This window comes from Carassius auratus, chromosome 31 (genome assembly GCF_003368295.1).
Source record: "Carassius auratus strain Wakin chromosome 31, ASM336829v1, whole genome shotgun sequence".
Classification (NCBI taxonomy): domain Eukaryota; kingdom Metazoa; phylum Chordata; class Actinopteri; order Cypriniformes; family Cyprinidae; genus Carassius; species Carassius auratus.
The window spans coordinates 16,137,642-16,162,858 of NC_039273.1; the positions used below are offsets into that span (position 1 = coordinate 16,137,642).

At 39.5% G+C, this 25,217-nt stretch overlaps 1 protein-coding gene across 2 annotated transcripts; it reads left to right on the forward strand.

Moving 5' to 3' along the window:
• The first annotated feature begins 12,920 nt into the window (after positions 1-12,920).
• LOC113050661 (AP2-interacting clathrin-endocytosis protein-like) lies at positions 12,921-23,846 on the forward strand. Of its 2 annotated transcripts, XM_026213870.1 has the most exons (8): positions 12,921-13,314; positions 15,640-15,760; positions 16,717-16,779; positions 17,676-18,258; positions 19,089-19,176; positions 19,280-19,401; positions 19,509-21,392; positions 22,948-23,846. In XM_026213870.1, exons 4-8 carry the CDS (start codon positions 17,799-17,801, stop codon positions 23,481-23,483), a joined length of 3,090 nt encoding a protein of 1,029 aa, XP_026069655.1. In that variant the 5' UTR covers positions 12,921-13,314; positions 15,640-15,760; positions 16,717-16,779; positions 17,676-17,798; the 3' UTR covers positions 23,484-23,846. The 2 variants fall into 2 exon arrangements, with proteins under 2 accessions (XP_026069655.1, XP_026069654.1); XM_026213869.1 differs by lacking the exon at positions 12,921-13,314 and having other exon boundaries at positions 15,034-15,760.
• Positions 23,847-25,217: the final 1,371 nt, after the last annotated feature.

The following is a 25,217-nucleotide window of genomic DNA, read 5'->3' on the forward strand; positions in this document are numbered from 1 at the left end:
ATATAAGTTAACATGAACTAACAGTGCAAAATACTTCTAAAGAATGTCAGCTCATTTTATTTTCAAAATGTACTAATATATTATTAAAATCATATTTAGGGTTGTATTTAATGGACCTGTGCCATCATCAATGAACAGTTGAATTTTTATTAACATTAAAAATACTGTAACAAATAATGTAATAAACACTACTCAAGTTGCTACATCAAGTCAGCAGCCAAGCATTCTCCGTTTAATCAAATTCAAGCCCAGTCTCTACTATGCATATAGTTATGTATAAACTACTTTAACTCACTTTTCTATATTATTACTTTTGGTTACTATTATAAATCAAACTGTCAAGTGGGTGTGAACTGTTTATTGTGAGATTTTATTCTTCCACATTCATGACTCCATACTTAACACATTTAATTATATATAATACTTATATATATATTCAACCTTCTTGCAGTTAACTAGAATTTTTTTTTAATTAAACAAATAAAATAAAATGCAGATTCTGTATAATAATCCTCTTAAATAGTTTTTTTTTTTTTTTTTTTTCTTTAAAGGCAGTCAGCCCATTACCCTTAAAAAAAGTTTTTTTTTTTTTTTTTAAATAATATTAATACAATTTTATTCAAACCTTATTTGGAAGTTGCTTTGGATGAAAGTGTCTGCTAAATGACTAAATGTAAAGTAAAAAAAATTATGCTATCAGATGGTAATATGATACTAAATACCATGGTACTGAATAAATACGGTCTTTATAAACCATATACATGTTACTTCAAGGTACATATTATATGGTATTAATTTCTCAAAAACATGGTATTAACACTATATCTCCCCATGAGCATACATTTTACACAAGGCAGTTATTCAGTTTGGCTTTACCTGGCAATGCAACATTATATATAATATATATATATATATATATATATATATATATATATATATATATATATATATATAATGAATAAGGACTAACTAGCTGTCAGGATTCAATTGCAGGTAACAAAAAGTTTAATTCTCCCTCACTGGGCAAACAGGGAAAACAAATGAATGAGCACTCCAAGAGCACAGGGCCGACCGGTCCTAGCGCCTTCCGTGATGCAACGTCAAAGTCACATCAACCAGAGCATCACTGGGGATGCACGTCAAAGTCACGTCGATCTGAGCCTCCTTGGGACACAGCATGGAAGGCCCACCAAACTCCCCGAATGAGACTATAGAGTGCAGAAATGGGCTGGAGTTAAGACTTGGGGGGGGGGGGCTTTTTTTTTTTTTTTTTCTGTTTTTTCCCAACAGAAAAAAGATGCCAGGGCCGGAAGCAGAAGTCTGACAGGATGAGAGCGAACAGTTCCAGACAAAAACAAAAATCGAAAACAATTGGAGCCTAAGACAACATAACATGGCAGGACTAGGCAAACAAGACCAGTCACCAGCGAAGCATTAAACAACTTACAATGGTCTGACAAAAGACAGAGCACGAGAGGAGCTAAAATAGAGGAGAGCTAATGAGGAAAGAGTGGCTACAGGTGTGACAGAACACAGAGTATTAAGGATAATGAGTGGGAGGGGGAAGGAACAACACTGGCCGCAGAACACATGAGCTGCCAAAACAAAACCCATGTGTTCAGAGACTAGGCACACAGACAACAAGACAAAAACTCAACAACTCAGACCTAAGTCATGACAGTACACCCCCCACCCTCCAGCAGCGCCACCAGACGCAACTGGGAGGGGCTCACCTCGTCGCTGGCGGAATTCCTCAATCAGAGTCTGGTCCAGAATATCCCGAGCTGGAATCCAACTCCTCTCCTCATGACCGTAGCCCTCCCAGTCCACCAGATACTGAAAACACCTACCACGGCGTCTAACATCGAAAAGCTTTCTCACAGTGTAAACTGGAGTACCATCCACTAGACGAAGGGGGGAAGGGGGTATAGGGGAAGAAACAACGGGTTTAATTGGGGTTGGGGGGCTGAACTCAGGGTTAACCCTGGACACGTGAAAGACAGAGTGAACCCGACCAAGCGTGGGGGGAAGCTTAAGCCACACTGCCACTGGACTCAGAACCTTGGTGATGCGTTATGGCCCAATAAACAAGGGGGCCAGCTTAAGAGAAGGCACCCGGAGAGGCAGGTCCTTGGTGGAAAGCCATACCTTTTGACTGCAAAGGTGGGGGCCGGTGTCCAGTGACGGTCAGCCACCATTTTGATCCATCTGGAACCCGGGCCAAGGCCTCCTCAGCCCTCCTCCAGTTGCCTGATGACAGACTCGTAGAGTCCACAGAATTTGCTCCAAAACTGGGAAACAAATTGTGGTCCTCTGTCAGAGACATCAACTGGAAGACCATGGATGTGGAAGACGTGTTCCACGGACACCTGAGCGGTCTCCTTGGCGGAGGGGAGTTTGGGTAAGGGGATAAAATGGGCCGCCTTGGAGAAGCGGTCCTCCACCGTCAGAATAACGGTGTAACCTCTCGATGGGGGAAGGCCAGTGACGAAATCAAGGGCCAGATGTGACCATGGACGAGAGGGAATGGGTAGAGGCTGTAACAGACCAACAGGAGACTGGTTAGAAGTCTTATTCTGTGCGCAAACCAACACAAACTGACTAACATCTTGGACCATGGATGGCCACCAAAATTGCTGACGGATGGCAGCCAGAGATCTCCGAACCCCTGGATGATAGGCTACTCTGGACTCATGACCCCACCAAAGGACCTCAGGATGCAGCGCAGCCGGTACAAACAACCGACCCCCCGGACACCCCCTTGGGACCTCCCCCTCCCGCACCTGTTGCTCGACATCCCAAGAAAGGGACCCCACCACCACCTCTCTGGAGAGAATGGTCCTGGGACTCACATCCTCCCTGGGATCCCCGAACAAACGAGAAAGGGCATCAGGTTTAACATTCTTGGATCCTGGCCAAAACGAGAGGGAGACATTAAACCGTCCAAAAAAAAAAGTGCCCAGCGGGCCTGGCGAGCATTCAAACTTTTGGCAGAACAGATATTCTAAATTCTTGTGATCTGTCCAGACCAAAAAGGGCAATGCTGCGCACTCCAACCAGTGGCGCCACTCCCCCAAGGCCAGCCTGACTGCCAGCAGCTCCCTGTTACCTATGTCATAATTTCGCTTGGCCAGGCTCAGACGGTGAGAAAAGAAGCCTTCCCATCCTTGGGGGACCGCTGGGACAGGACCGCGCCTACCCCGACATCAGAGGCATCCACCTCAACAATGAATTGCCGTTCCGGATCTGGGAGACAAAGAACAGGAGCAGAGATGAAACGGGACTTGAGAACATCAAAGGCCTTTTTCCGTTTCACACCAACACCCAGCATAAAGGCCTAGGGCATCTTAGGATTCTGGGTCACCTAGATTAGTCTCACTGCAGCAGAAGATGCCAAAATGATGACAGTGATGTTGATGTGGATGTGAAGTTGAGGGAAGAGATTTAGTAGCTCCTGTATAAATGATACCTAATAATAGTTTTCCTTTCCTATCTTCTTTCTTGGACTTTTTATGCTGCAGTACTGTAGAAGCCCGTCTATGGCTAGTACAAAAAATAATTAAATTATTATTTTTATTTTTTTGCAGCTTTATATCTCAAAATTGTGACTTTGTGTCTCACAGACTGACTTTACTTCTTATTTTTAATTCTCATAATTGAAAATTATTTCAGAATTTCAACTTCATATCTCATAGTGTGACTTTTTCCTATTTTAAACTCAGGAGGAAACAGGCTTCTGTAACACCTTAGAATAGAAATGTGTGTCTGTTTATACAGCAGTTCTAGTGAAATTGTTAGATGAAGAATTTAGATTTTCAGCCCAGATTTTGAACCACTTGGCTACATTAATTTTGCATATTGACACCTATTAGGTAGCATTAAATAATCTCTCGACAGTGTTTTGCTGTTTGTGGCAAAATAGCAAGGGTTTCTGACAAAATGCTATTCCAGTAAAAGAACTGCTGCGTTTGGTTTTATGTTATTTTGATGATGTCTCTCTCTAACAGGCTGCTGCAGGAGGAGCTGGAGACTGACGTCACTCTGTGTGTGGGTTCTGCTGTTCGGCTGAAGGCCCACAGGGCAGTGCTGCTGGCCCGAGCTCCTCACCTCCTGCAGGGAACCGGAGCATCTACACCTGTCATTCACCTGCAGGGGATTGAATCTGCAGCCCTCAAGGACTTTATACAGTACATAATGCATTTTCTATATTCCTCTACATCAGCTTGATTATTACTATTTTTAATTACATTCAAATGAAAGGTGTTTTTCATCCTTTAAAAATGTAAAATATCAAAATTCAAACAATGGATCAGTCTTGTACAAGTCTTGAGCTTTATATGCTTGGTAAAATATTCGATGTTGCACTTTCGGTAACAGAAAACTGTACACAGAAGACAAGTGCCTGGTAAAGGAGAATAGCACCGTAAATATACTACACAACGGTCACTCGCTGGTCGTGAACGACACTGCTGCTGACGACCGTGATGTTGACTCTAAGGTCAGCTCTGACTCAGGTAAGGAAACCTTTTCCAGATACAACTTACATATTTTTTTATTACTGATTTGATCCCGAAACTGTATTTCTTTCTTTCTTTACTATAATGTTCTGCCCACTGGAGCTGCACTAGTGCAGATGTCTGTTTGTGGAAAGTAAGAGGCACCATTATACGCTGAGGCCGTTTCACTCATTCCACTTAATTTTTGTTTGTTTGTCAGGTTCAGAGCATTTAGAGCCAGCATCGAGGCTTGGGGCAGATCTTTTGGCTCTGTATCAGAGGGCCGATATGTCTAACATCAGCATCCAGGTGGCAGACAGAGTCTTTTCAGTACACAGGTAAAATAATCACAATCAGCTTTCTGCAGCTCTTGCATATATTTAATCAGTTGCTTGTATCTGCTTGTAAAGCTGGTATTCATTTTCATTTAAACTTAAAATTGTGCTAATGTGCGAAAAAAAATCTAATTACATGACTTGAGATACTTCTTTGTTTTTCTATATGAAATCAGTATATCATATATATCAGGAAAATCCCATTTTTGGAGAATAGGATTTTTGTGCAATAGGATCTATCCAATTTTTGTGTAATAGGATCTATCAACTGTAAACATAGAGATAGTAAGTAAAGTAATATCAGCGAAGGCAATGCAAATGAAACCGTAAACTCTTATCACAGTTGAACTGACAAAAAAGTCGAGGCGCAAGTTCACGTGTCACATTAACTGACAACAGAGTGAGAGCGGAGTATGAGTTGTGCACAGTGACTGGATCAAAAATCTTCAGACGACACATAAATGATATCCACACCTTTGTAGGTTACTCTATACATTTTTATCAGTAAATGTAATTGCAATATAGCTTAATGCTGATAGAGAAAAAAAAAAATCTATAATATCAGTCGATGCCTTGTCATGTGCATCCCTAATTTTCAATCAGTGCATGATGGTCTGACTTCAGTGAAGTCTGTTTATGTTGCTAAATCATAAATGCCCAGAAGGTGGCAGAATTACAGTTTACTACTTCATGAGGCAGTAAAGGCGAAACCAATCTAAAAAGAAAACAGTTTTACTTTGCAAATCTAATCTAGCATTGAAAACCATTTACAAAACAAATTATTTTGCAAACAGCACACTATAGTGATTCATCTCTGATGATATGCGGGTGCAACACACAGGTCATGTTCAGAAGATGAATTACAACACTGTTGTATCTGTGTGGTTTTCTGTCATTGAGAATTTCGGTAGCACCTTTGTTTGGTGCTGCAGAGGTTATAGCAGGTGCCGTGACCTTTTACTATAGCACCAGGCTCTCCCTCATCGTCAGCCGGGAGCAGCATCTCTGCAGGTTTGGGCTCTATGGATGGAGAAAGACGTCTGCAGTCCTGATCAGTATGTCAGACCTGAGGTGACTGCTGCAGATCTGTCCGTCTCACTGCAGGATACACACACCTAAACATTTACATTACATTTACATGTATTCATTTAGCAGATGCTTTTATCCAAAGCGACTTACAAATGAGGACAGTGGAAACAATCAAAAACAACAAAAAGAGCAATGCTATAACAAGTCTCAGTTAGGTTAACACAGTACACAAAGTATGGGCTTTTAAATAATATAATAAATAAAAACAAAACAGATAGAATAAAAAAAAGAATTAGAGCAAGCTAGTGTAAGAGGTTTTTTTTACACACACACACACACACACATACACACACACATGTCTGGTCAGCTATCCTTGTGGGGACTCTCCATAGATGTAATGGGTTTTATACTGTACAGACGTATTTTCTATCGCCCTACACCAACCCTACCCCTAAACCTAACCCTCACAGGAAACTTTCTGCATTTTTAGATTTTCAAGAAACTTCATTCTGTGTAATTTATTAGCTTGTTTACCCGTGGGGACCTCAATTTAGGTCCCCACCGTGACACGAGTCCCCATGAGTCTGTGTGTATTCAGGTTTAAGTCCCCACCAGAATAGAAAAACAAGTACACACACACACACACACACACATACACACATAACTGCATAATAAATGGAAAGAAAATAGAATACAAAAAGATTAGAAAGGTAGCTATATATATATTTTTAAAGAATAGAATTAGAGTAGTGAGTGCTAAAGTTAGAGAGTCAAATAAAGATGGAAGAGATGTGTTTTAAGTCTATTCTTGAAGATGGCTAAGGACTTGAGTTGGGGAGGTCATTCCACCAGGAGGGAACATTTTATTTAAAAGTCCGTAAAAGTGACTCTGTGCTTCTTTGGGATGGCATAATCAAGCGACGTTCCCTTGCAGAACGTAAGCTTCTAGAGGGCATATAAGTCTGAAGCAACAAATTTAGGTTAATTGGTGCAGAGTCAGTGGTAGTTTTGTAGGCAAACATCAATGCCTTGAATTTTATTAGAGCAGCTATTGGAAGCCAGTGCAAATTGATAAACAGAGGTGTGATGTGTATTCTTTTTGGCTTTTTGGCAACATTAGGAGTTGTGCAGCATGTTCCGAAAGAAAGGGCTTGATCTTCTTGATGTTGAATAAAGCAAATCTGCAGGATCGGAAAGTCAGCTGATCGTCAATCATAACTCCAAGTCTTCTGGCTGCTTTTGAAGGAGTTATGGTTGAAGTGCTTAACTTTATGGTGAAATTGTGATGAAACGATGGGTTTGCTGGAATCACAAGCAGTTCTGTCTTGGCAAACAGCAAAAACAGCACTGATAATCCCTGTCTCATCTCCAATTCACTTACATCAACCCCCCCTCATCCTCATCTGTCCATACATTTCCCATGAAGAGGATCTTTCATAACACACATGTGCCTCTTATGGACACACCAATACAGAATGAAGTGCTATATAATCAGCTATAATTCACTATAAAGCAGGTACATTAGCATAACTTAAACTTAAACATTAGCATAACTGTTTTAAATAATTATTGGGGACAGTTTGGGGTTGGTTTGCACAGATGTGCTCGTGGAACTTCATGCATGGCTAACTAATGAATATTTAATGGGCCTTGTACAAATAATTTAAAATTATGCTTTCAAGTAGATTAATTAATAATATGGATTTTTCTAATCTAAAAAAAATAAATAATAATTAAATGATAACATTTCAATTGCAAATGTCCAAAAATCATTTAAATGACAATTTTGGGGGAAATAAAGATAAAAAATAAAGCGTTCATCTTTTTATTTATTTATTTAGTTTTTTTTACATAAAACAATATTAAAATATTGATGGAGCAATTAATCTTATTACCCATTTAAAGTGCTTAACTTTCATGCCAGCTTATGAATATGAAATAGACCTTGTACATATATATATATATATATATATATATATATATATATATATATATATATATAATTAATTTTATAATTTGAAACTGAAATTACTGAAATTACATATCCAATTTGTTAGTGTCTTTAACAGCCATTGACTATCATTGAACTTTGTAGGTCAGTGGATAAAAGTGTGTATCGTCAGTTAAATACAGTTTGATTACCATTGGTCCATTGGTAATATTTTTGCTTTAGGTGTGACACTTTCAGGCATTTCATAGCAGTTCTAGTGGGATTTTGTTTTATCATTTTACTGGAATGGATATCAAGCTGTGAGAAAGCAATAGAGTGGAGCGTGCATCTGAGGGCTGTCTGACAAATGAATTAAATGGACAGCAATTGGAGATGCTTCCCCTGAAATAGATCCGTCGCTGCCACTGTCTATTTCATCAAGTAAGAACAAAATTGAAAAGGCCAAAAAAAAAAAAAAAAAATTAAAATAAATTGTAGACAGTTTTATTTTTAGCCTCCCTCTTTCATCACTGTGAAAGCTGCATTTTGTTCTGAGAGGAGACCAGGAGCTAATGACACATTAGAAAATAGAATCTATTTATAGTGAATGTTTATGGCAGATGGAGAATAATAGAGCTGGTGGCTGAGAGAGAGATAAAGGAAACTGGGAGGGAAAAGAAGATGTGGGACAAAAGAAAGACTGTAGAGCATATGAAGTGTCTCCAGCTCTATGTAATTCTGCCTTCAGGGCAGTTTCTACTTATGGCTTTAGAAATTGTAATTATGACTTAGTGCAACAAATGAAGAGCAAAGGTTGTGCATTAAGTGTGAATGTAATGATATTATCTCCATATACATCGGGAAGAAGGAGGCGGGAACCGGCGCACAATCAAAACATCATTTTAATATTCAAAATAAACACAAAACAGCTCACCAGCCCCTCACGGACGACTGGTGTGCATAAATAAAAAGCAAACAAAAAATATTGCCCAGGCCTGGTCCTCTCTCGTCCTTCACTTTCGTCGCTCCAGTTTTATATCCTTCCATCTCCTACGTGGGACTCGAGACCGGTGGTGGGTCGCAGGTGTAGCTCATCTCTAATCACTACACCTGGCCTCACTCCTCGTTCCCACGTCTCTCGGCCCCGCCCCACTCGTCACAGTGTAATTTATGCATTATCTATTTATTTTATCATCCATGTGCTGGTGTAGAGGATAATGGGGAATGCAGTTTGATAACACAAGCCTGTTGCCTCATAAATTGGTTAGATTAACATTTTTATGGAAAGTTAATGCTATTCTTCATGAACAGTACATAAAAATGCACACTTGATGAAGATTTCTCATAGGTAAATGTGTCAGAGATTTTTTTTTTTTTTTTTTTTGGTCTATTCATTTATTAAAAAGTACATAAAATGTAATTTATGTTTGAATACACAATGAAATTACTTGATACACCTCTTAAATTTGCATTTTTGTTTTGTTGAACCATTTTATGGGTCAATATGGTTCAGTACAGTGGGGTTAAATCAAAAAAAAATATTTCAAAGACTTGCTTGCTGTCAGGATGGGTTTTTATGCAAAATGGAAATGAATGCATGAATTTGTAACACTTACAGCTAAACAAGTAAGTTGTTTGCAGAGAAAAATACAATTCAAATGCATAAAGCACATCTAATATTAAAAATAGATTGCATAATGCAATTTTCCTGCAGCTGGTCTGTGTGCGCCATTTTTTCATTATGATACATTATGTTATAAACACAGGGAAGTTCCTCACATGCAGTGGTTCAAACAATACTGTATTCTTTTGGCACACACGTGTACCCATACAATTTTTTGGGGTGAAATTATGTGTACCATTATACCCTCTAACGTAGTTATATTAAGCATAATTTTTTGTTATTTTTTTCTTTAAAAATATCTAGTTGTGTAAACTCTAGGCGGCGCAGACAGTTATCCTTAATGCAGTCTGCTACAGTAGCTTTCATATCATTCACTACAAGGCACAAACTGACTGGCCTCAGTAGGCAGTGATCTTGTTAATCAATATTTAAAAAAATTGGTTTAGTGTTTGCTGTAGGGACGTATTGCAGTGTGCTATCAGAAACCCTCCTCCTTCCCCAGCTCCACTTCTGTAGATCTGCTATGGGTCATTTTATATATGCTATCAGTGTGTCTCACATGCTTGCAGCATGTCTGTGGGTATTGGCAGTACTTGATCTCCATCATAGCAGATCAGTTCTGCAAAACTTGGAACGTTTGTTTAGAACTAGATCTTTAAATGATTTTTCTATTTCTTTATCTTTAGGACAATGTTAATACCTAGGTAATCAGGTCTTTTGGTTATGAGCCACAGTCGTCATCATTTTCTAAAAAATGCTTAAATAAACAATTACATCTCCCTTGCCCAATTTCATGAGGTCTCCTTTATTTTTATATATTTTTTTCCTACGTCCCCAAACATATCAGTCAATGAATAATACACAAAAATACACACATTGACATACATCTCCTGGGGCTGAAAATATTGAGCCGAGGTAATGTGGTGTGAGGCGTGTGTGAGTGATAGGGGAAGCTGACGTTGTCTGTCTGTGTATATGTGTGTTTCTCCTTTCCCACAGAGCCATTCTATGTGCACACTCAGAGTATTTCCGAGCAATGTTGTGTGGCAGCTGGATGGAGAGTTTGTGTCAATGTGTCACTCTGCATAGGTTATGCAGGACACCCACCAACGTGAGATATATGATTGCACTATAGTACAAATATCAAATACTTTGAAAGTATGCGTGAATGATACTGTATGGCCAGTCAGTTATCAAAATAAACTCTATGTAGCTTTTGTCAGTCCCTCTTGTACAGATTTCTCTTACTAGAAACTCTTGAGGCTCAGAGCACCTAGTAATGTTATTTGCTCACCATACATATTAAACTTGATACTGCAGGCTACTTTTACAACAGTTGATAACCACATTAACTCTTACTGTAAATGGTCAAAGAGCAGGATAACATAATACTATTTTGTAGCTTTCTTTTGTAGCTCAATATATGGAAAAAGGTGTATTTTTATTCTTATTAATATCGATAGTACACTCATCAGATCATCATCTTTGGAGTTTGCTCTGATAGTTTGATCTCTGAACTGAAAATTGTATTTTGCAAATAACTTAATGGAACAGCAGATAAAAAAAATAAAATAAAAAAAAACTTAGTACCCTTACTACCTCAGTATTCATAGTTTTGTACTACGTAACATTAACAAACATAGATTTATGTTAAAAAAAAATATTATAAAATGCATTAAGTAATGTAAACAAATAAAGTCTCATCATAAAAATATTAGCCCTGTCTTGTGGAGTTTGTAAAATATCGTATAATCAGATTTTTTTTTTTTCTATCAGTCTGGGTCCAGATGAAATGGAGCTTCTGCTTCATATCATGTATGGTGCCATTCTAGACTTCCCACCAGGAACCAATGTCAGGTAAAGACCCTCTGTAGTGACATTTCCTCTTTACCAATGTTCTAAATGCAAAATGCAATGCTGTTATTTAGCAGAAATGTCAAGATGTGTGTGTTTGCCTTTGATTTCAGTAAGGTTGTGTTAGCAGCAGATATGTTAGGCCTGGAGGGGCTGAAAGACATGTGCGAGATGGTCCTGACTCGGGACTATTGCCACTTTTTCCTCAAGGTAAGAGAGAGGATGGGTTCACGGCACACACATTTAATCTATTAGAGGTGAGGAGTGTAAATAGTCCTGTTAAGTGGCAAGTCTATTGTCAGATAGCACCATCATCTTGTCATTTATAAGCCTTTAGGGACAAATTATGTGATTTGTATTTGTGAGCGAGGAAAGTCTGGGCATTGGTTCAGTTTTTTAGAGCATTTAATTTGTCAGCCAAAAGCACATGGTCCTATCCCTCTGGTGTGGCTCCAGATGAGGATTCCTCCCGTTTAAGTTCCTCAGATATGGGTGTAACATCTCTTTCTTCAGCTATATTTTGCCATTTTTTCTACTTCTCTTACAAATAGAAGCACTGCAGCAGACTCATGCCTTGTTTACACAGCTTGTCATGAGCCATTTGATACAAAAGCAGTAGTAGGAGACAGCGTAAGTCAGGAAGCATAGTGTTTGACAGCCCTCTCACAATTCATGAAAAGCTGTTTCTGCTTGTGCTTCAGAGTCTCTAAATTCTCAGACCCACTTTTCAAGAAGACCAGCTTTAAGACCAGACTAGTTTGTGTCCTTTCAGTCAGTAATCTCATCCTAGATGAAAGATGAATGTGTTTACTCCCTCTGATCTTTCAGAATAATTTGACTGTTTAAGTATAAGAAAGATTTGATTAAAGTTTTTTATTTAATTTTATTTTTTGTGATGTTAAAGCTGAATTTTCAGCTGCCATTACAGCAGTCTTCAGCGTGTCATGATTCTTCAGAAATCATTCTTAAGTTATGATTCCTATTAGAAATCGAACTATATGGGTTTTTCTGTAGCCGATGCCGATGTTTAGAGGTCAGGGTCAGCCGATGGTCGATATGTGCTGCTGATTTTTAGGGCTGATATCTGTTTTCCTCTTCATTTGCATGCTAAAATGTCACATTTTATGTATAGATATATCGGTCGACCTGTAATACTGATTTTGTCTGCATCCTATACAATAAGACATTGTTGAGATGAGCCTTGGCCTCTGTTTTGAGGATGGCTATTGACTAAAGAGCAATTAGAGGACTTGATTGAGTGTTTTTTTGTGTGTGTGCGCGTTAAATGCACAAAAAGCTCATTCACTTAACCCATAGTCTGGCAGACCATAAATGTCTCTCTCACGCACACACACAGACACACAGACCCAGAACTTCAGCAGCTGCAGCCGGCCAAGTGTGGTTGTATAACACTGGGTTTCCCCCTCCTGATTTCCAGCCTTGATGTAAACCACTGCTGAAGCAAATTGGATTACACTAGGAAATTTGCAGTCACTCACAGTGCAAGCAGCATGTGTCAGAGGAAGCGGGGAAGATGGATTCTATGAATGAGACAGTGTTTATGATGATGTTTTTCCAGATGGTTCAGAGTATATGTGTGTAATATTGTGATGTGTTTCAGACGGTGCAGAGTGTAGCATCTGGAGCGAGCAGCTGATTGGCAGCCTGCCGGAGGTAAAATGGGCCAAGCAGGTGCTGAGTCTGGCTAGTGAACTGCAAGAAGAGTGTCTGCAGATGATTGTTACACACCTGCCCCAGGTCACACACACCGCTGCCTTCCACGATCTCCAAAGGGTACGACCAGTCGACGATGTTTAGGCATGAGATATAAGATGTCTGGTCAGCTATGACAGTCAGACGCATCCCTTGCAGAGAGAGGAGTTCACACATGACCCTGCACTACTGAGGAAGGTGTGCATAGCCGTGCGGAAGTGTGTCACTGTGGACAACTGCTGTGACCTCTTTACTGCTGTGAACCGACTGAGTGGTGACCCGACTGAGGTAGACTTTATCACAGAAGATCAAGCCAATCAGGTGGAAGTGAAGGTAAACTAAGAAACAGAACACTACAAGCCGGCATTTAATTACAACCCAGATCATTTAGTGAATGAATCATTTATTTTTATTGATCCAAACAAGACGGCGTCCTATATCCACACAAAACAACGGAAAGGGCTAATTCTTTTGAAAGAAAAGCATTTTAGGTTTCCGCAAATATTTATCAAATTATTATTTTGAATATAATTATTTATTTTACAGAAACAGTGTTTAAAAGAAACCCTATTTTATTGCAAAAATATCAGTTGTTTTCACGTTGCACTCATAGTTTGGATTTTAAAACATCACATCTAGTCAGACGGTCATATGTGGTCTAGCAACAAAAGTTTAAATATTTGAATGCACACAAACCTCTGGTCCGAAAATTCTGAATACGCATATGGTCAGAACTTCACACAGCTCCCATACTACTCTCCATCAGAAGTGAATGACTTCCAGTTCGCTGTTTGTCAGAAATTAGGCACGAAATGCAATGGAATACCTCTTATTATGTATACCTCTTATGCAGTGGAATAAAACTCTTTAATCCGTAACTATACCTGTATGCCGTATTTTATTATATGGTTACACAGATTTTATTCAAACATTGTTTTATTAAGCAATCCGGATCAGAACTGCCTGTTCTATTTTAGTCAGTATAAAGCAGATCTGATGAATACATCATTAAAATCTTTTGTATTGATTTGCATACTGAAAGACGGTTACTTCCATATTAACAGTACATGTACATACATTTACATAATGTTTTTACTTTTGTAATCTGACTTACCTACAACTGAAATAGGATATTCAAAGAATGGACATACAGAATAGTGGTTGGGGGTTGGAGTAAAAGTTGATGTAAAACTAAGTGGGATTTGAAAAGAACAGCCATTTCAGATTTAAAGTCATTACTTTTTCATAAAGAATTTAAAACATTTTTATGTATTTTTTAATTTGGAATAACATGCACTACATTATTATTTCATGTTGATTTTAATCTGTTTAAGGGTTAGTTCATCGAAAGTTAGTTTTTCGATGAACTAACCCTTTAACTGCATCTTTGGTGTAGTTATTAAAATACTGGAATAGATTTTCTGTGCTTCATCAATGAGAATGAGAACATTCTCTCTATTTAAAGGGGTCATATGATGTTGCTAAAAAGATCATTATTCTTTTATATTTGATTTAAATCCTTTAAATATGAAACATACTTACAAGTTGTGAGTCAGAACAGCCAGCATTGTAGGTTCAGGAAACAGTCCTCTGTTAAATGCGTTCCAAACACAAACAAATATTTAAGTTAAATTGTTCTGGAACAGTGTTGTAAATACAACATAACCACCGATTTCTAGTTGTGTCTTCTTTTGGAAGACCAAACAAAATAGTTTTGCTTTCACAACGAAACACACAGCGTCTCCACCACATGGCGGCGATGGAAATAATACTACAGCGAGAATAAAAGTTACGCCTTCTTTCTTTGCGTAAACATTTGGGCGGTGTTATGCAAATCTTCCCACACAGTGATGTAGACATGTTGGGGCGTGTTTAAATGAGGTGTTTTAGGAGGGCGTGGAAGAGTCTTAACTTTTATAAAGAATATCTCTTTAGGTTTAAGACTTTAGTCTTTGCAACTTTATGGATCTTATCTATGTATAAACAGCTTGTAACACTGCAAAGAGAAAGGAAAACGTGAAATTGCATCATATGACTCCTTTAATGGCGTGTGTATAAGGCACTTCATTTGATCCTTAAACTCGCCTATATTGTACGTGGCCATGCTGGATTAAAGTAATGTGACACTACAAATAGAAAAGGTTATGGTTAAAACCTCCACCTCTCGTGGCTTGGTCTCATTCTGTCATTTTCTGTTTTTCTTGATTTCTCTCTGCCCATCTCTGTCACTTCCTGTCTTTTTGTGAGTTAATTCACATCCCAGGGGAAATGGCAGAATGGATTAATCTGAGAACGACCAAGAGTCTGGGTGTGGCCATGTCTAATCTGGCTCTTTGTCCATTATAGAGGAAAGCGGGGAGGGACAGGGGGAGAAATGGTCTGTGGATGGAAAGTAGAATAAAGATGGTTATTTTTTAATGAACATTCGGTGCAGATGGCGGGAACAGAGACGTCTGCTAGTGACATTATCCATTTAGCTGGAGAGGATCCTGTTAAGGATAGAGGGAGGCAATGGCGATCGGTCGCCAAGACAACCAGCCTTTGAAGCAGCTGCCGATTCGCTCCTGTTCTCCTGCTGTTGTATCCTCCCTCCTTCTCTCTCTCTTTTTCTCTGACTGACTTGCTCACCCTCTCTCACTCATTCTGTCCCTCCGGTAGCCATTCAGACGTGAGCTGTGTTCGCTGCGCACAAAGCTCTGGACCTTCCTGCTTCAGTCCTTCTTTGCAGTGCGGCACACTCAAGGATGAGACGCACTACAACACAGATAAATACTCGCAGGTAAGCAGAGGAAGGAGAAAAGGTAAGAATCTAGCAATAGAAAAAGAAAGAGGACTGGAAATGTAAACAATGTGGGAAGATGGTAAAGAGAGAAAAAACATAAGAAATGGTCAGCTTTCAATAGAGGCTCAGTGTTCAAAACCATGCAGCAGTCATGTTCATGTGTGGAGGAGGAGGGGAGTGTATTTTTTTTTTTTGCATGGATAGTGGGTAGCCAGTGCTAGTGAGAGACACCCCAATGGATAACCTCCAGCTCCTGTCAGTCCACCAGCACAACCATCAGAACGGATGCTTTGAACATTGAGAGCTAGAATACAGTTGCATCAAAACATTTCCACACAGAGGGGGTTGTGGAATTGGGTTCACGATTAGATACAATGGGTTTTGTGTTGTTGTATTCTGCAGGTGGAAATATATATGTTAGCGCATTAATTATGCATTGCTTTGGGTGTCATGGTCGTGCTGTCATTCTGATTTCCCTCACATATGTAAAGGCATGCAAATGCAAAGCTTAACACCGTGCAACAGCAAACACAAAAACTCAAGCTGCATTCTTTCACCGAAGATATTTGATCTATGATTTGGTTTTGGACGTTGACAGCAGAGAATTCAGAGCTCAGTTGTATTGCAGAGAAGGAATCTTAGATATTTAGTTATTTTTTTAAAGTTTCTTTCCATGCTGATTTAAAGAATGCTCTGGATAAGCTGTGAGATGATCAAAGGCTAGATCTGCGCTAAAGGAGTATGAAATCAGTTGTTCTCTGCAGAACTGCACTGCCACTTTTACTGATTGGGGTTGTTGTGACTGATTGCAAGTCTGCAAGTATTTACATGTCTGATTGAGGAAATGTTTGGCAAATGTTGATTATGCATGAGTGGATGTTCTAATTAAACTGAAGCTGTCTGTAATCTAAAATTAGCCTTTATTTTCTTCCTCCCTCCACCAACCCTCTCAGCTGCTCTTGATAAAGGAGACTGTGGACGGTTTGGAAAAAAAACCTGTGCTCACCAGCTCTCAGGTAATCTTTTATTCTGTTGCTAAACTGTGAAAAAACGATAGGCTATATACAGAAAGTTTGGCCCAGGTTGATTAATCAGCCAATATTTAGTCATTTTGAGGTTGTCTGCGTCAAATAATAATCAGAAGTAATATTTTTTATATTCTTTTTTTTATTATTATAATTATTATATTGAGTAAATATTATGTAAAAAAAATTTTTTTTTTAAAGTAAATTCAACAGTCCTATTTGCTTTCATTAAATTATAAAATGTATCTATCTGCATTATTTCAGACATTCTGCTTTCTAGATATCTATATCAGCATCAGCCATTAAAATACCCAATATTGGTTTACCACTATAAATAAAGTGACTGGCAAAAAATATTTCCTTAAAGAGATGGTAAATATTTGTTCGCTTTTTTTAGTCTTTATAAGACTCCTGTTCTTTAAGGATGACAATCATATAAGATCTGTATTACAGTATTCACTATGAATCTTTAAGCTGCTGTTGTCAGAGCTCAACAATAAGGATGGCCTTGTAGCCCATAAAAAGTAAAAAATGTGAATGTTTCTCTTTCTGACACATTAATATGCAATTGTTTTCGTGCCAGAATATAGATATGAACTACTGGCTTGACAAGACCCGTTGAAAAAAAAAAAAAAAATTACTTAGCTTTAAAAAATAATATGTATATATGACCAAGGTGAAATGGATAAAGAGACCTTGGGCTAAGGAAAGAGCTGTTCTTTTTTTGAAGAATGTGCTTTTTAGCTTTTAATCCAAAGATTCTGGTTTTGTGCTATAGTCTTATATGTCTGAGATTACTGTATCAAATGGGTTGCTGATCTGATTAACAATGAGCAAAGCCATCACAGTCTTTCTTTCTCTCTCGGTCTCTCTCCCTTCTGCAACAGAAACCTACAAAATGCCTCTCGGGCACTTCATCTCCATGTGATAGCCCTACTCATCCTCCAATAAAGGTATCACAGGGTCCACGTGCTTCCCCTGCAAAATCTGTAGCTGCAGCATCAGGCACCATGAAGTCTGATGCTCTAGGGCCAACAGCTCACACGGCTCCTGGGAAAACAAAAGCTAGTAACAATGCCTCAGTCAGAAGTAAAAGTGATAAGGTTAAGCCAACTCAAACGCCAGCTAAAACCAAGACTACGTCTACTGTTAAACCAGTGTTGAATGGCACTGCCGGTGGTGCTCCACGGGAGAATTCCACCACTTCAGGTGCCCAAGGTTCACCCACAAGGAAGACAGTGCTGGACAGGAAGCCAAACCCAGGAGCAAGGCCAAAGTCTTCCTCTGCTGGGTCTGATCTCTCGGCAGGCCAGACTAAAGGAGTAAAAGTGCAGAGGGACACAATGTCAGGGAAGGACCTGCCTCAGGAATCGGCCAGCAATGCTCAGAATACCCCATCTAACTCTGGCAGCACCTCACCAGACAACAGTGCTGGGAGTCCAAGAAAGAATGGCCACAGTACCCCGACAGGTAAATTTAACTTGATTCATAATTACCTTCACACCACATGTCACTTAATAAAACTCTACTAAATCTCAAGTTAGTCCTTGTTTTACTGTGAAAAGCCAGAGCCAGTAAAATGGTTTGAGCAGAAAATCAGACCTGAAAGAACTTTTAAATCTGTGTAAGTCAAGTAGATATCCTCGGTTTCTCAGATTAGCTGCTTATATTTGAGATAACCCACTCAGGTTTACTCTTCTGTCCCTGTAAGTAAAAGTTAATTTAATAGTATGATCTGTGCTTCAATAAATGTTAGGTAATTAGAAGAGAAAAGGAAGGATGGGGAGAGAAGGAATGTACTGCAGTTGAGAGGGTGAGAAAATTCTGAATCTTGAAATCCTGATAAAAGTGTAGATAGCTCTCCACTTTTCCCTGCTCATTAGCTGGCATCACTCGGAGAGTCTTTGCTCAGCAGAGTAGGTTTTAGCAGGGTATGCCAGAGTTAGCTCGTCATTAAGCTGCTTAGCACTACTAAATTTGTACATGGCTGTTACCTTGCTGGACAGTTCTTAAGGATAAGATCGCACAGAAGTTCTGCAGGACATATACCAGTTTACAAAAAGGTACAACAAATATCACAAATCTTTTTGTGTGTGTGTGTGTGTGTGTGTGTTGAGATCAGGATTGTGATGGATAATGCTCTGTTTAATTAGATTAATGGGCTATACATTAGACAACATGTTTTAAATTATTAGCTTTAAATACTTTTTAAATAACTATATTCTGTATTGTCAACATGCAATGCCATTTATTAAAATGTTGTCTTGTTGTAAAAGCTCTATAATCCTTTTAAATTGTAGGTCTCAGGTCAAAACTTCAAGCCAAGGCAACAACAAAATCTCCTCTGACCAAACCTGCTCAAAAAACAGACACTGACAAGACTAGCAGGTGAGTTGTTCTGTGAACAACCAGGCTGGGATCCTCACAATTGTACCACAATCTCCACTTTCTTCCATCTGATAATCTTTGGTTCTTCATCGTGTTGTTACAGCCCCTCTTACAAGTCAAGCAAGACTAAACCTATCATAACCAGCCGTGCAATACCTGGAATTCCTGCATCCCGCACAGATCCAAAGAGCAGAAGCACCGTGTCAGGCCTTTCAGAGAACCATGGTAAGTAATACTCAGATTTCAGATCTAATAATAATTAGGAACTAATAATCGAAGGAACTAATAAACAGCAACAAGTTCAAGTCGTGTCTGTTTCCTCTTTTAAACAGCTTCATCCAGACCTGGATCATCCAGACCTGGTACCTCTAGAAAGCCTGCCTCCCCAAGAAAAGAGGTAGAGAAAGATATATCTAAACCTGCAACTACAAAGAAGACCCCAAAAGCCATTCCTGAATCAAAGCCCAGTGTCAAAGCTTCCGCGTCTTCCTCCAGGCATTCACCTGCTGCCCCAAACAAAACAGGACCTAAACAGAAGGCTGCAAATACACTTCCAACAAAATCATCTCTAAAATCCTCAGGGGCGGTCAAAAACCCAACCCCAGTTGCCTGTAAAAAGCCAGGCATTGCTGTGAAAGATTTGGTATCCAGCCCTAAACATCCAGACTTAAAAAAGGTCACTCATCAGTTGAATCCAGCTTCTGTTGATGGTGAGACGAGAAGCAAGGAACTGTTTACATCTTCTCTGGAGAGTTCCAAAGTTGTTCCTTCCCTTGAACAGCATTCACTAGTCAGCCAAGCTTCACCAGACCAGCCAGAAGCAGTCCCCAAGGTTATATCAGCAACTTCCACTAAGGTTCAAGATATGGAGAAAAGCAGTGATCTAGTGAGTAAATTAAGTAGCAAAGAGATGAAGACTAAATCAGTAACTCCGGAAATACATACATATATTTCTGGACCGAGTGAGGTAAGCAGAAATAAATTGGCCACAGACAATGCCATTCCACCAAATTTCACAGGACCAGACCGAAGCCTCAATTCCTTAAACTCTTCAAAGGACTCAGACCTCCCTCTTGATAAACCTTGCAGTCTAGGGAGCATTAAGACAAACCTAGAGGACTCATGGAATAGGCTTCATCCCCAAGTTAGCCCAGAGTCAGAGACTGGCAGTGCCACTACTTCTTCTGATGACATAAAGCCACAGTCAGAGGATTATGATGCTGGTGGCTCGCAGGATGATGACTGTTGTTCCCGTGAGCGTGGGATTTCAAAGTGTGGGACCATGCGTTGCCCTGACTTCCTGGGTCGCAGCAGCAGTGACACCAGCACACCTGAGGAGCTCAAGATGTACGAGAGCGTGGCTGGACTTTGTGTGGAAGTACGGTTCAGAGGACAAGAGGTAGAGACTACAAGTGAAGAAGAGGTAGGGCATCAAAGACCACGATCTTGGATTAGAAAGGATGAGGTGCCAATGGAGGAGGAACCTTGTGAAATGGACACTACATTAAAAAACTTGAAGGGTGTCCCAGACCACCAGCTTTTCTCCTCTGAAGAAGAAGAAGAAGAAGAAGAGGAAGAGGAGACTGAAGATGAAAGATCGGAAGTTGAGGTGTTACCGAGGAGAGTGGCTCCCCCAATTGCCGAGCCACCGCCACTGTTTCAAGGTATTGTCAACCTTGCATTTGAAGATCCTGGAGAACAAGAGAATGAGCAACCAGAGTACCATTCAGCTTCCAACTTCCGTCGCTCTGTTTTAATCTCGGTGGATGAGTGTGAGGAACTTGGATGTGAAGAAGGAGGCGCCCAGACTGTGACACACCAGTCAAGTGATTCCTTTACACATGGCGATGTCTTTGACAGTGAACCTCGCAATTCTCAAACAGACTACTGCTCCCAGCAAACCACAAACGGAGTGAGGGGTAACCATATCTCCAACCACCAGGAAAATGAAAAGGAGCCCAAACCCACGGTATTCCTGACAGAGGCCCGGGGATCTCCACAGGAGGATAGTGCATGCAATCATTCAGATGCCCCTGTGCAAGACAAAGACGCCAGTGATGTTCCTGCTCAGGAGCGCCCTAGTCACCTGGACCTCCGGCTGGTGGAACAATATGGCAATCTCCAGTCCAAACATATAGACAGCAGAAAAGCTGACTTGTGGCTAGACTTACCTGAGCCGCAGCTGACTGTGAGCTCACCTGCACACTCTCCATCAGGTAATGTATAATGTTAGAGCCCATCTCCCCTGACTGCAGCCTCAGAAACACCCACTCACAGTCTTCCATCCTGATCCATCCAGCATAAATTTTCAGACAATTCCTTTGACTTCCAGTCATCTTCAATGGGGTAAAGCTTGATAGCTCATTGATTTCGATAGTAGCACACTACTGCCTCCTTTTCCACCTTCCTTTTTTAAATGTCTATCCTTTGCAATCTAATATTTCAATAAGTGATACACACAACTAAACTGCCTTCTCTGAGGCACTATGCCCTAAATAACTCAACTAACAAGTTTACATGCATACAATAAAATATATATATATATGTGTGTGGTTAAGTCTGTTACGGTATGTGGCATGGCTGGGCAGTCACAGTTGTATCAGTGCACTTCTCAGTAGATTTTTTTGCTTTGTTTTGTCATTATCCATACTGAATAGTAAGCTTCTTCCTCATAGGCTTCTTCCTCATACACCAATATGTTGACTTTTCCGTAAGATATATATTTATACAGTGAGCTAAGTTTCCTTTTAATATAATACACATAAAGGACTACACCTTCTGCAAGGGCCATGTTGTTTGGCTTTGTCTGTTAAGTCACCAAACCAGGAAATCTTGCATGCTAATACTGGGTTTTGTTATTGATTTTGTTCATTTATGAAATTCTATCTATGTTTGTATCCATTTTTGTGTTTTTGTTTGATATATTTCTTTATTTCTCAGTCACAATATATCACAACATTTGTAGTTCTGCAGTAGTTAACCATTTTGTCAACTCTAGATTTGTATGCTGTAGATTTCTGTAGAACTAGTCATTTTTTCTGTATGTTGTGTTTCTAGAAAAACAATCTCAAGGTCCTCATGTCTCTTTTTTCACACTAGTATCATGATAACAGTCACTGTTAAAGGTTGTTTTTTTGTTTTGTTTTTACAAAAACTGTTTCTTGCCTAGTAAAGCAATGAGCACTCTTTTGCCAGTATGGCCCTTATATTTTCAGTGTATCTTTAAGTTAAGACTTTAAGACAAATTAAAACGCTATAGAATTCATCTTTTGTATGTGAATGAAACTTAAGTTATGCTGAAGATACAGTGGCTAGCAAAACATGCCTTTTACTGTTATAGTACTTGTGAACAAAAGAGACTTGGTGTGGGCTTTCCTCTGTGCATCACCTTTATGGCAGCTGTCCATCCTTTTCCTAAATTCAGAAGTTGCTCCATTGATGACATGGAAGGTCAAGAGTTGTTCCATTGAAAACTTTGGATTTGCACATCTGCTGAATTGCAATGCATGTGTCAATGAATCGAATCTTGATTAATAAGTGAAAAGTGCTAACTGCTTAAGTATATTTTTTTTTATCTGTTTAATCTTTAAAAGGATTCATACTACAAGTTTGTCTTAACTACATCATGGAGGACAGAGTTGCACTAGGGGTGTTTTTGTACATACATCACTTGAAGCTAGAAACAACACGTCTTCAATAAAATTCCTTTTTTTTAAGCCCACTTAAGAATAAAACAGTTGGTCATTGTGCAGTATTGTCAATTATTTTTAGGGGACTTTGATGGTTGTGACGCATTGGCTCAAACCTGCACACATGACCGGCGGCCATCTAAAGCCCTGTCTCCCATTTATGAGAGGGACCTCGGAGCGGCCCTTGAACAAAGCATGGATGCTGACAGGAGCAATGATCCCCAGCAGCAGGAGGCACATCAGGAGGGTAAAGGTGTGGAGACCATGGACAATAAAGAGGAAGTGGACAATGAAGACAGTAAGTTTGCAGAGAAAGACTGGAGTCTGCTTCGACAGCTACTGTCTAACCAAGAATCCAATCTGGGCATCATAAACTCAGTCCCAGAGGATTTAAACCTTTCACAGTACTTGATCAAGCAGACGCTGTCCTTGTCTCGAGACAGCTTGAATGAACAGGACTACTTGTATCACGAAAAGGACACATTAAAGCGCTGGGCTGAGCTTATTTCTCCACTGGAGGACTCCACCACCAGCATCACTGTGACCAGCTTCTCTTCCGAGGATGCTGCATCTCCACAGGGCGAGTGGACCATCGTGGAGCTGGAGACACATCACTGATGGCCTGTGGACTGGAATACAGCCAGTGTTTTCATATGACTCTTTGGACTACTGCATCATTTCTTCCTTTCTTTGGTGCTTATTTGTTTTGGGGAGAAAGACAGATCAGTTCCCACTTACGTTAACCAAAGTCACATGTCAGGGTATTGGAGTAATGACCTCTGTGCAGTTGTTTTGCATGTGGGCTATTTTCTAAGTTATGTTGTTTACTTGATGGGTGTTGCTTGAATCTTTGTAAAATACCAAAAAATGCATTTTCTTGTTGCTCTTTATGTCTCTGAAATATTACACTCCCAAAACATTTTGAACAGAGTGTACAGAGTAAGTGGTTCTGGTTTACATTGATTGTTTAAGACAATAAAAGCTGTGTTGTTTGAATTTTGCGGTCTTGTCATGACTGATAACCAAACAAACGAGTTTGGTTGGTTATATAAGGAGTTATATAAGAACAGTGCCATGCTGTGTTTTGGGTTCATAGAGTATCAAATGTATGCAGTATATAAGACATTTCGTTTAATTCTCAAACATCAGTAAATGTTTTCACCCTTTGTAATAGTTGTGTATACAGTAAGTGCATCAATTTCCCTCAGTTAGCAAAGATGGACATTGAAAAGGACACTGTAGAATTTAAGGACAGAAGAAAGGTTGCCCATGCTATAAATCAGTATGTTCTCCAGTGCTCAGATTAGCTGAGTGTGACACGAAGCACTGAAGGGAAAATCATTAATCTGTAGACTTGAGAAGGATGATAAGCACACACTATACCGATTTGAACGCTGCTGGTTGTATCCATCCTCAAAATACTGCATCTCCATAAAGTCTACAACAAACTATAAGGTTTTCCATTATCAACAGTTCCAAACCTTTTTGAATTTGTATCCTTCTCTACATAATCTTTGAAAAGAAGAGTGGAAAAGGTTGCAATCCTTCTTCACTTCATTTTCTACAGAAATGAGGTACCAGTGTGACAAACCATGTCAGATAAAAATGTGGCCCGGGTGACAATAAACAGAACATCAAACAGGATCTGCCACTCTACTGTTAATTACACAACATAATCAGGTCAGAGTGACGAGGAGACTGAGACTTTGTTTGAATGTCTCCTACCAAATTTGTGTTAATGTGCTTTTGTCTGGATGTGCACAAACTTGCTTCTAAGCCAAAATACTGCTGGAGAAACTGGACTGTGATTTCTTCATCTTGATCTTCTTTGTCTCCACCTAGTGGAGATATTTACTCCTTACGGTTGAAGACCAAAAGACCTTAATGCCAGACTGTAACAAAAAAATTGGGGGGAAATGCTCTGACTATACACTACTTGTGGGGGGGGGAGGCCATGTGCTGAAATGTAGTATAATGAATCAAAAGTAAGTTATTATGCTAGGAGATCCATTGAGACTTTGCCATGCAATGCAAGGTTCTTTTTCCAGCAGAAGAGTACCTATACCCCATGTTGCTCTTGTTGAAAAAGAAAGCAGAAATTATTGGTGGAATCATTCAGTAACAGTGGATTTCAGTTTAAAAGCTAGATGGTCATACCACTGATTGTATGAAACAGAAATGTCATCCATAAACCTTTTATCAATTATTTTCTTTTGATAAACACACTTTACGTGTAATATAATGTCTCCTAATGACGAGGGGACAGACCCTATGAAGTTACTTAATCTACAGCTCATCTGTTCTCAGGTAAAACTAAGTAATCCTCTTCAGGACTGCAACACCCACTGGCAT

Bases quoted from the DNA above. Each gene is read 5' to 3' on its own strand.
- LOC113050661 (XM_026213870.1), top strand. From the start codon at position 17,799: ATGAAGTCTGATGCTCTAGGGCCAACAGCTCACACGGCTCCTGGGAAA. The intron at 19,402-19,508 runs GTAAGTAATACT...TCTTTTAAACAG, and splicing joins AGGCCTTTCAGAGAACCATG to CTTCATCCAGACCTGGATCA. The intron at 21,393-22,947 runs GTAATGTATAAT...AATTATTTTTAG, and splicing joins ACCTGCACACTCTCCATCAG to GGGACTTTGATGGTTGTGAC.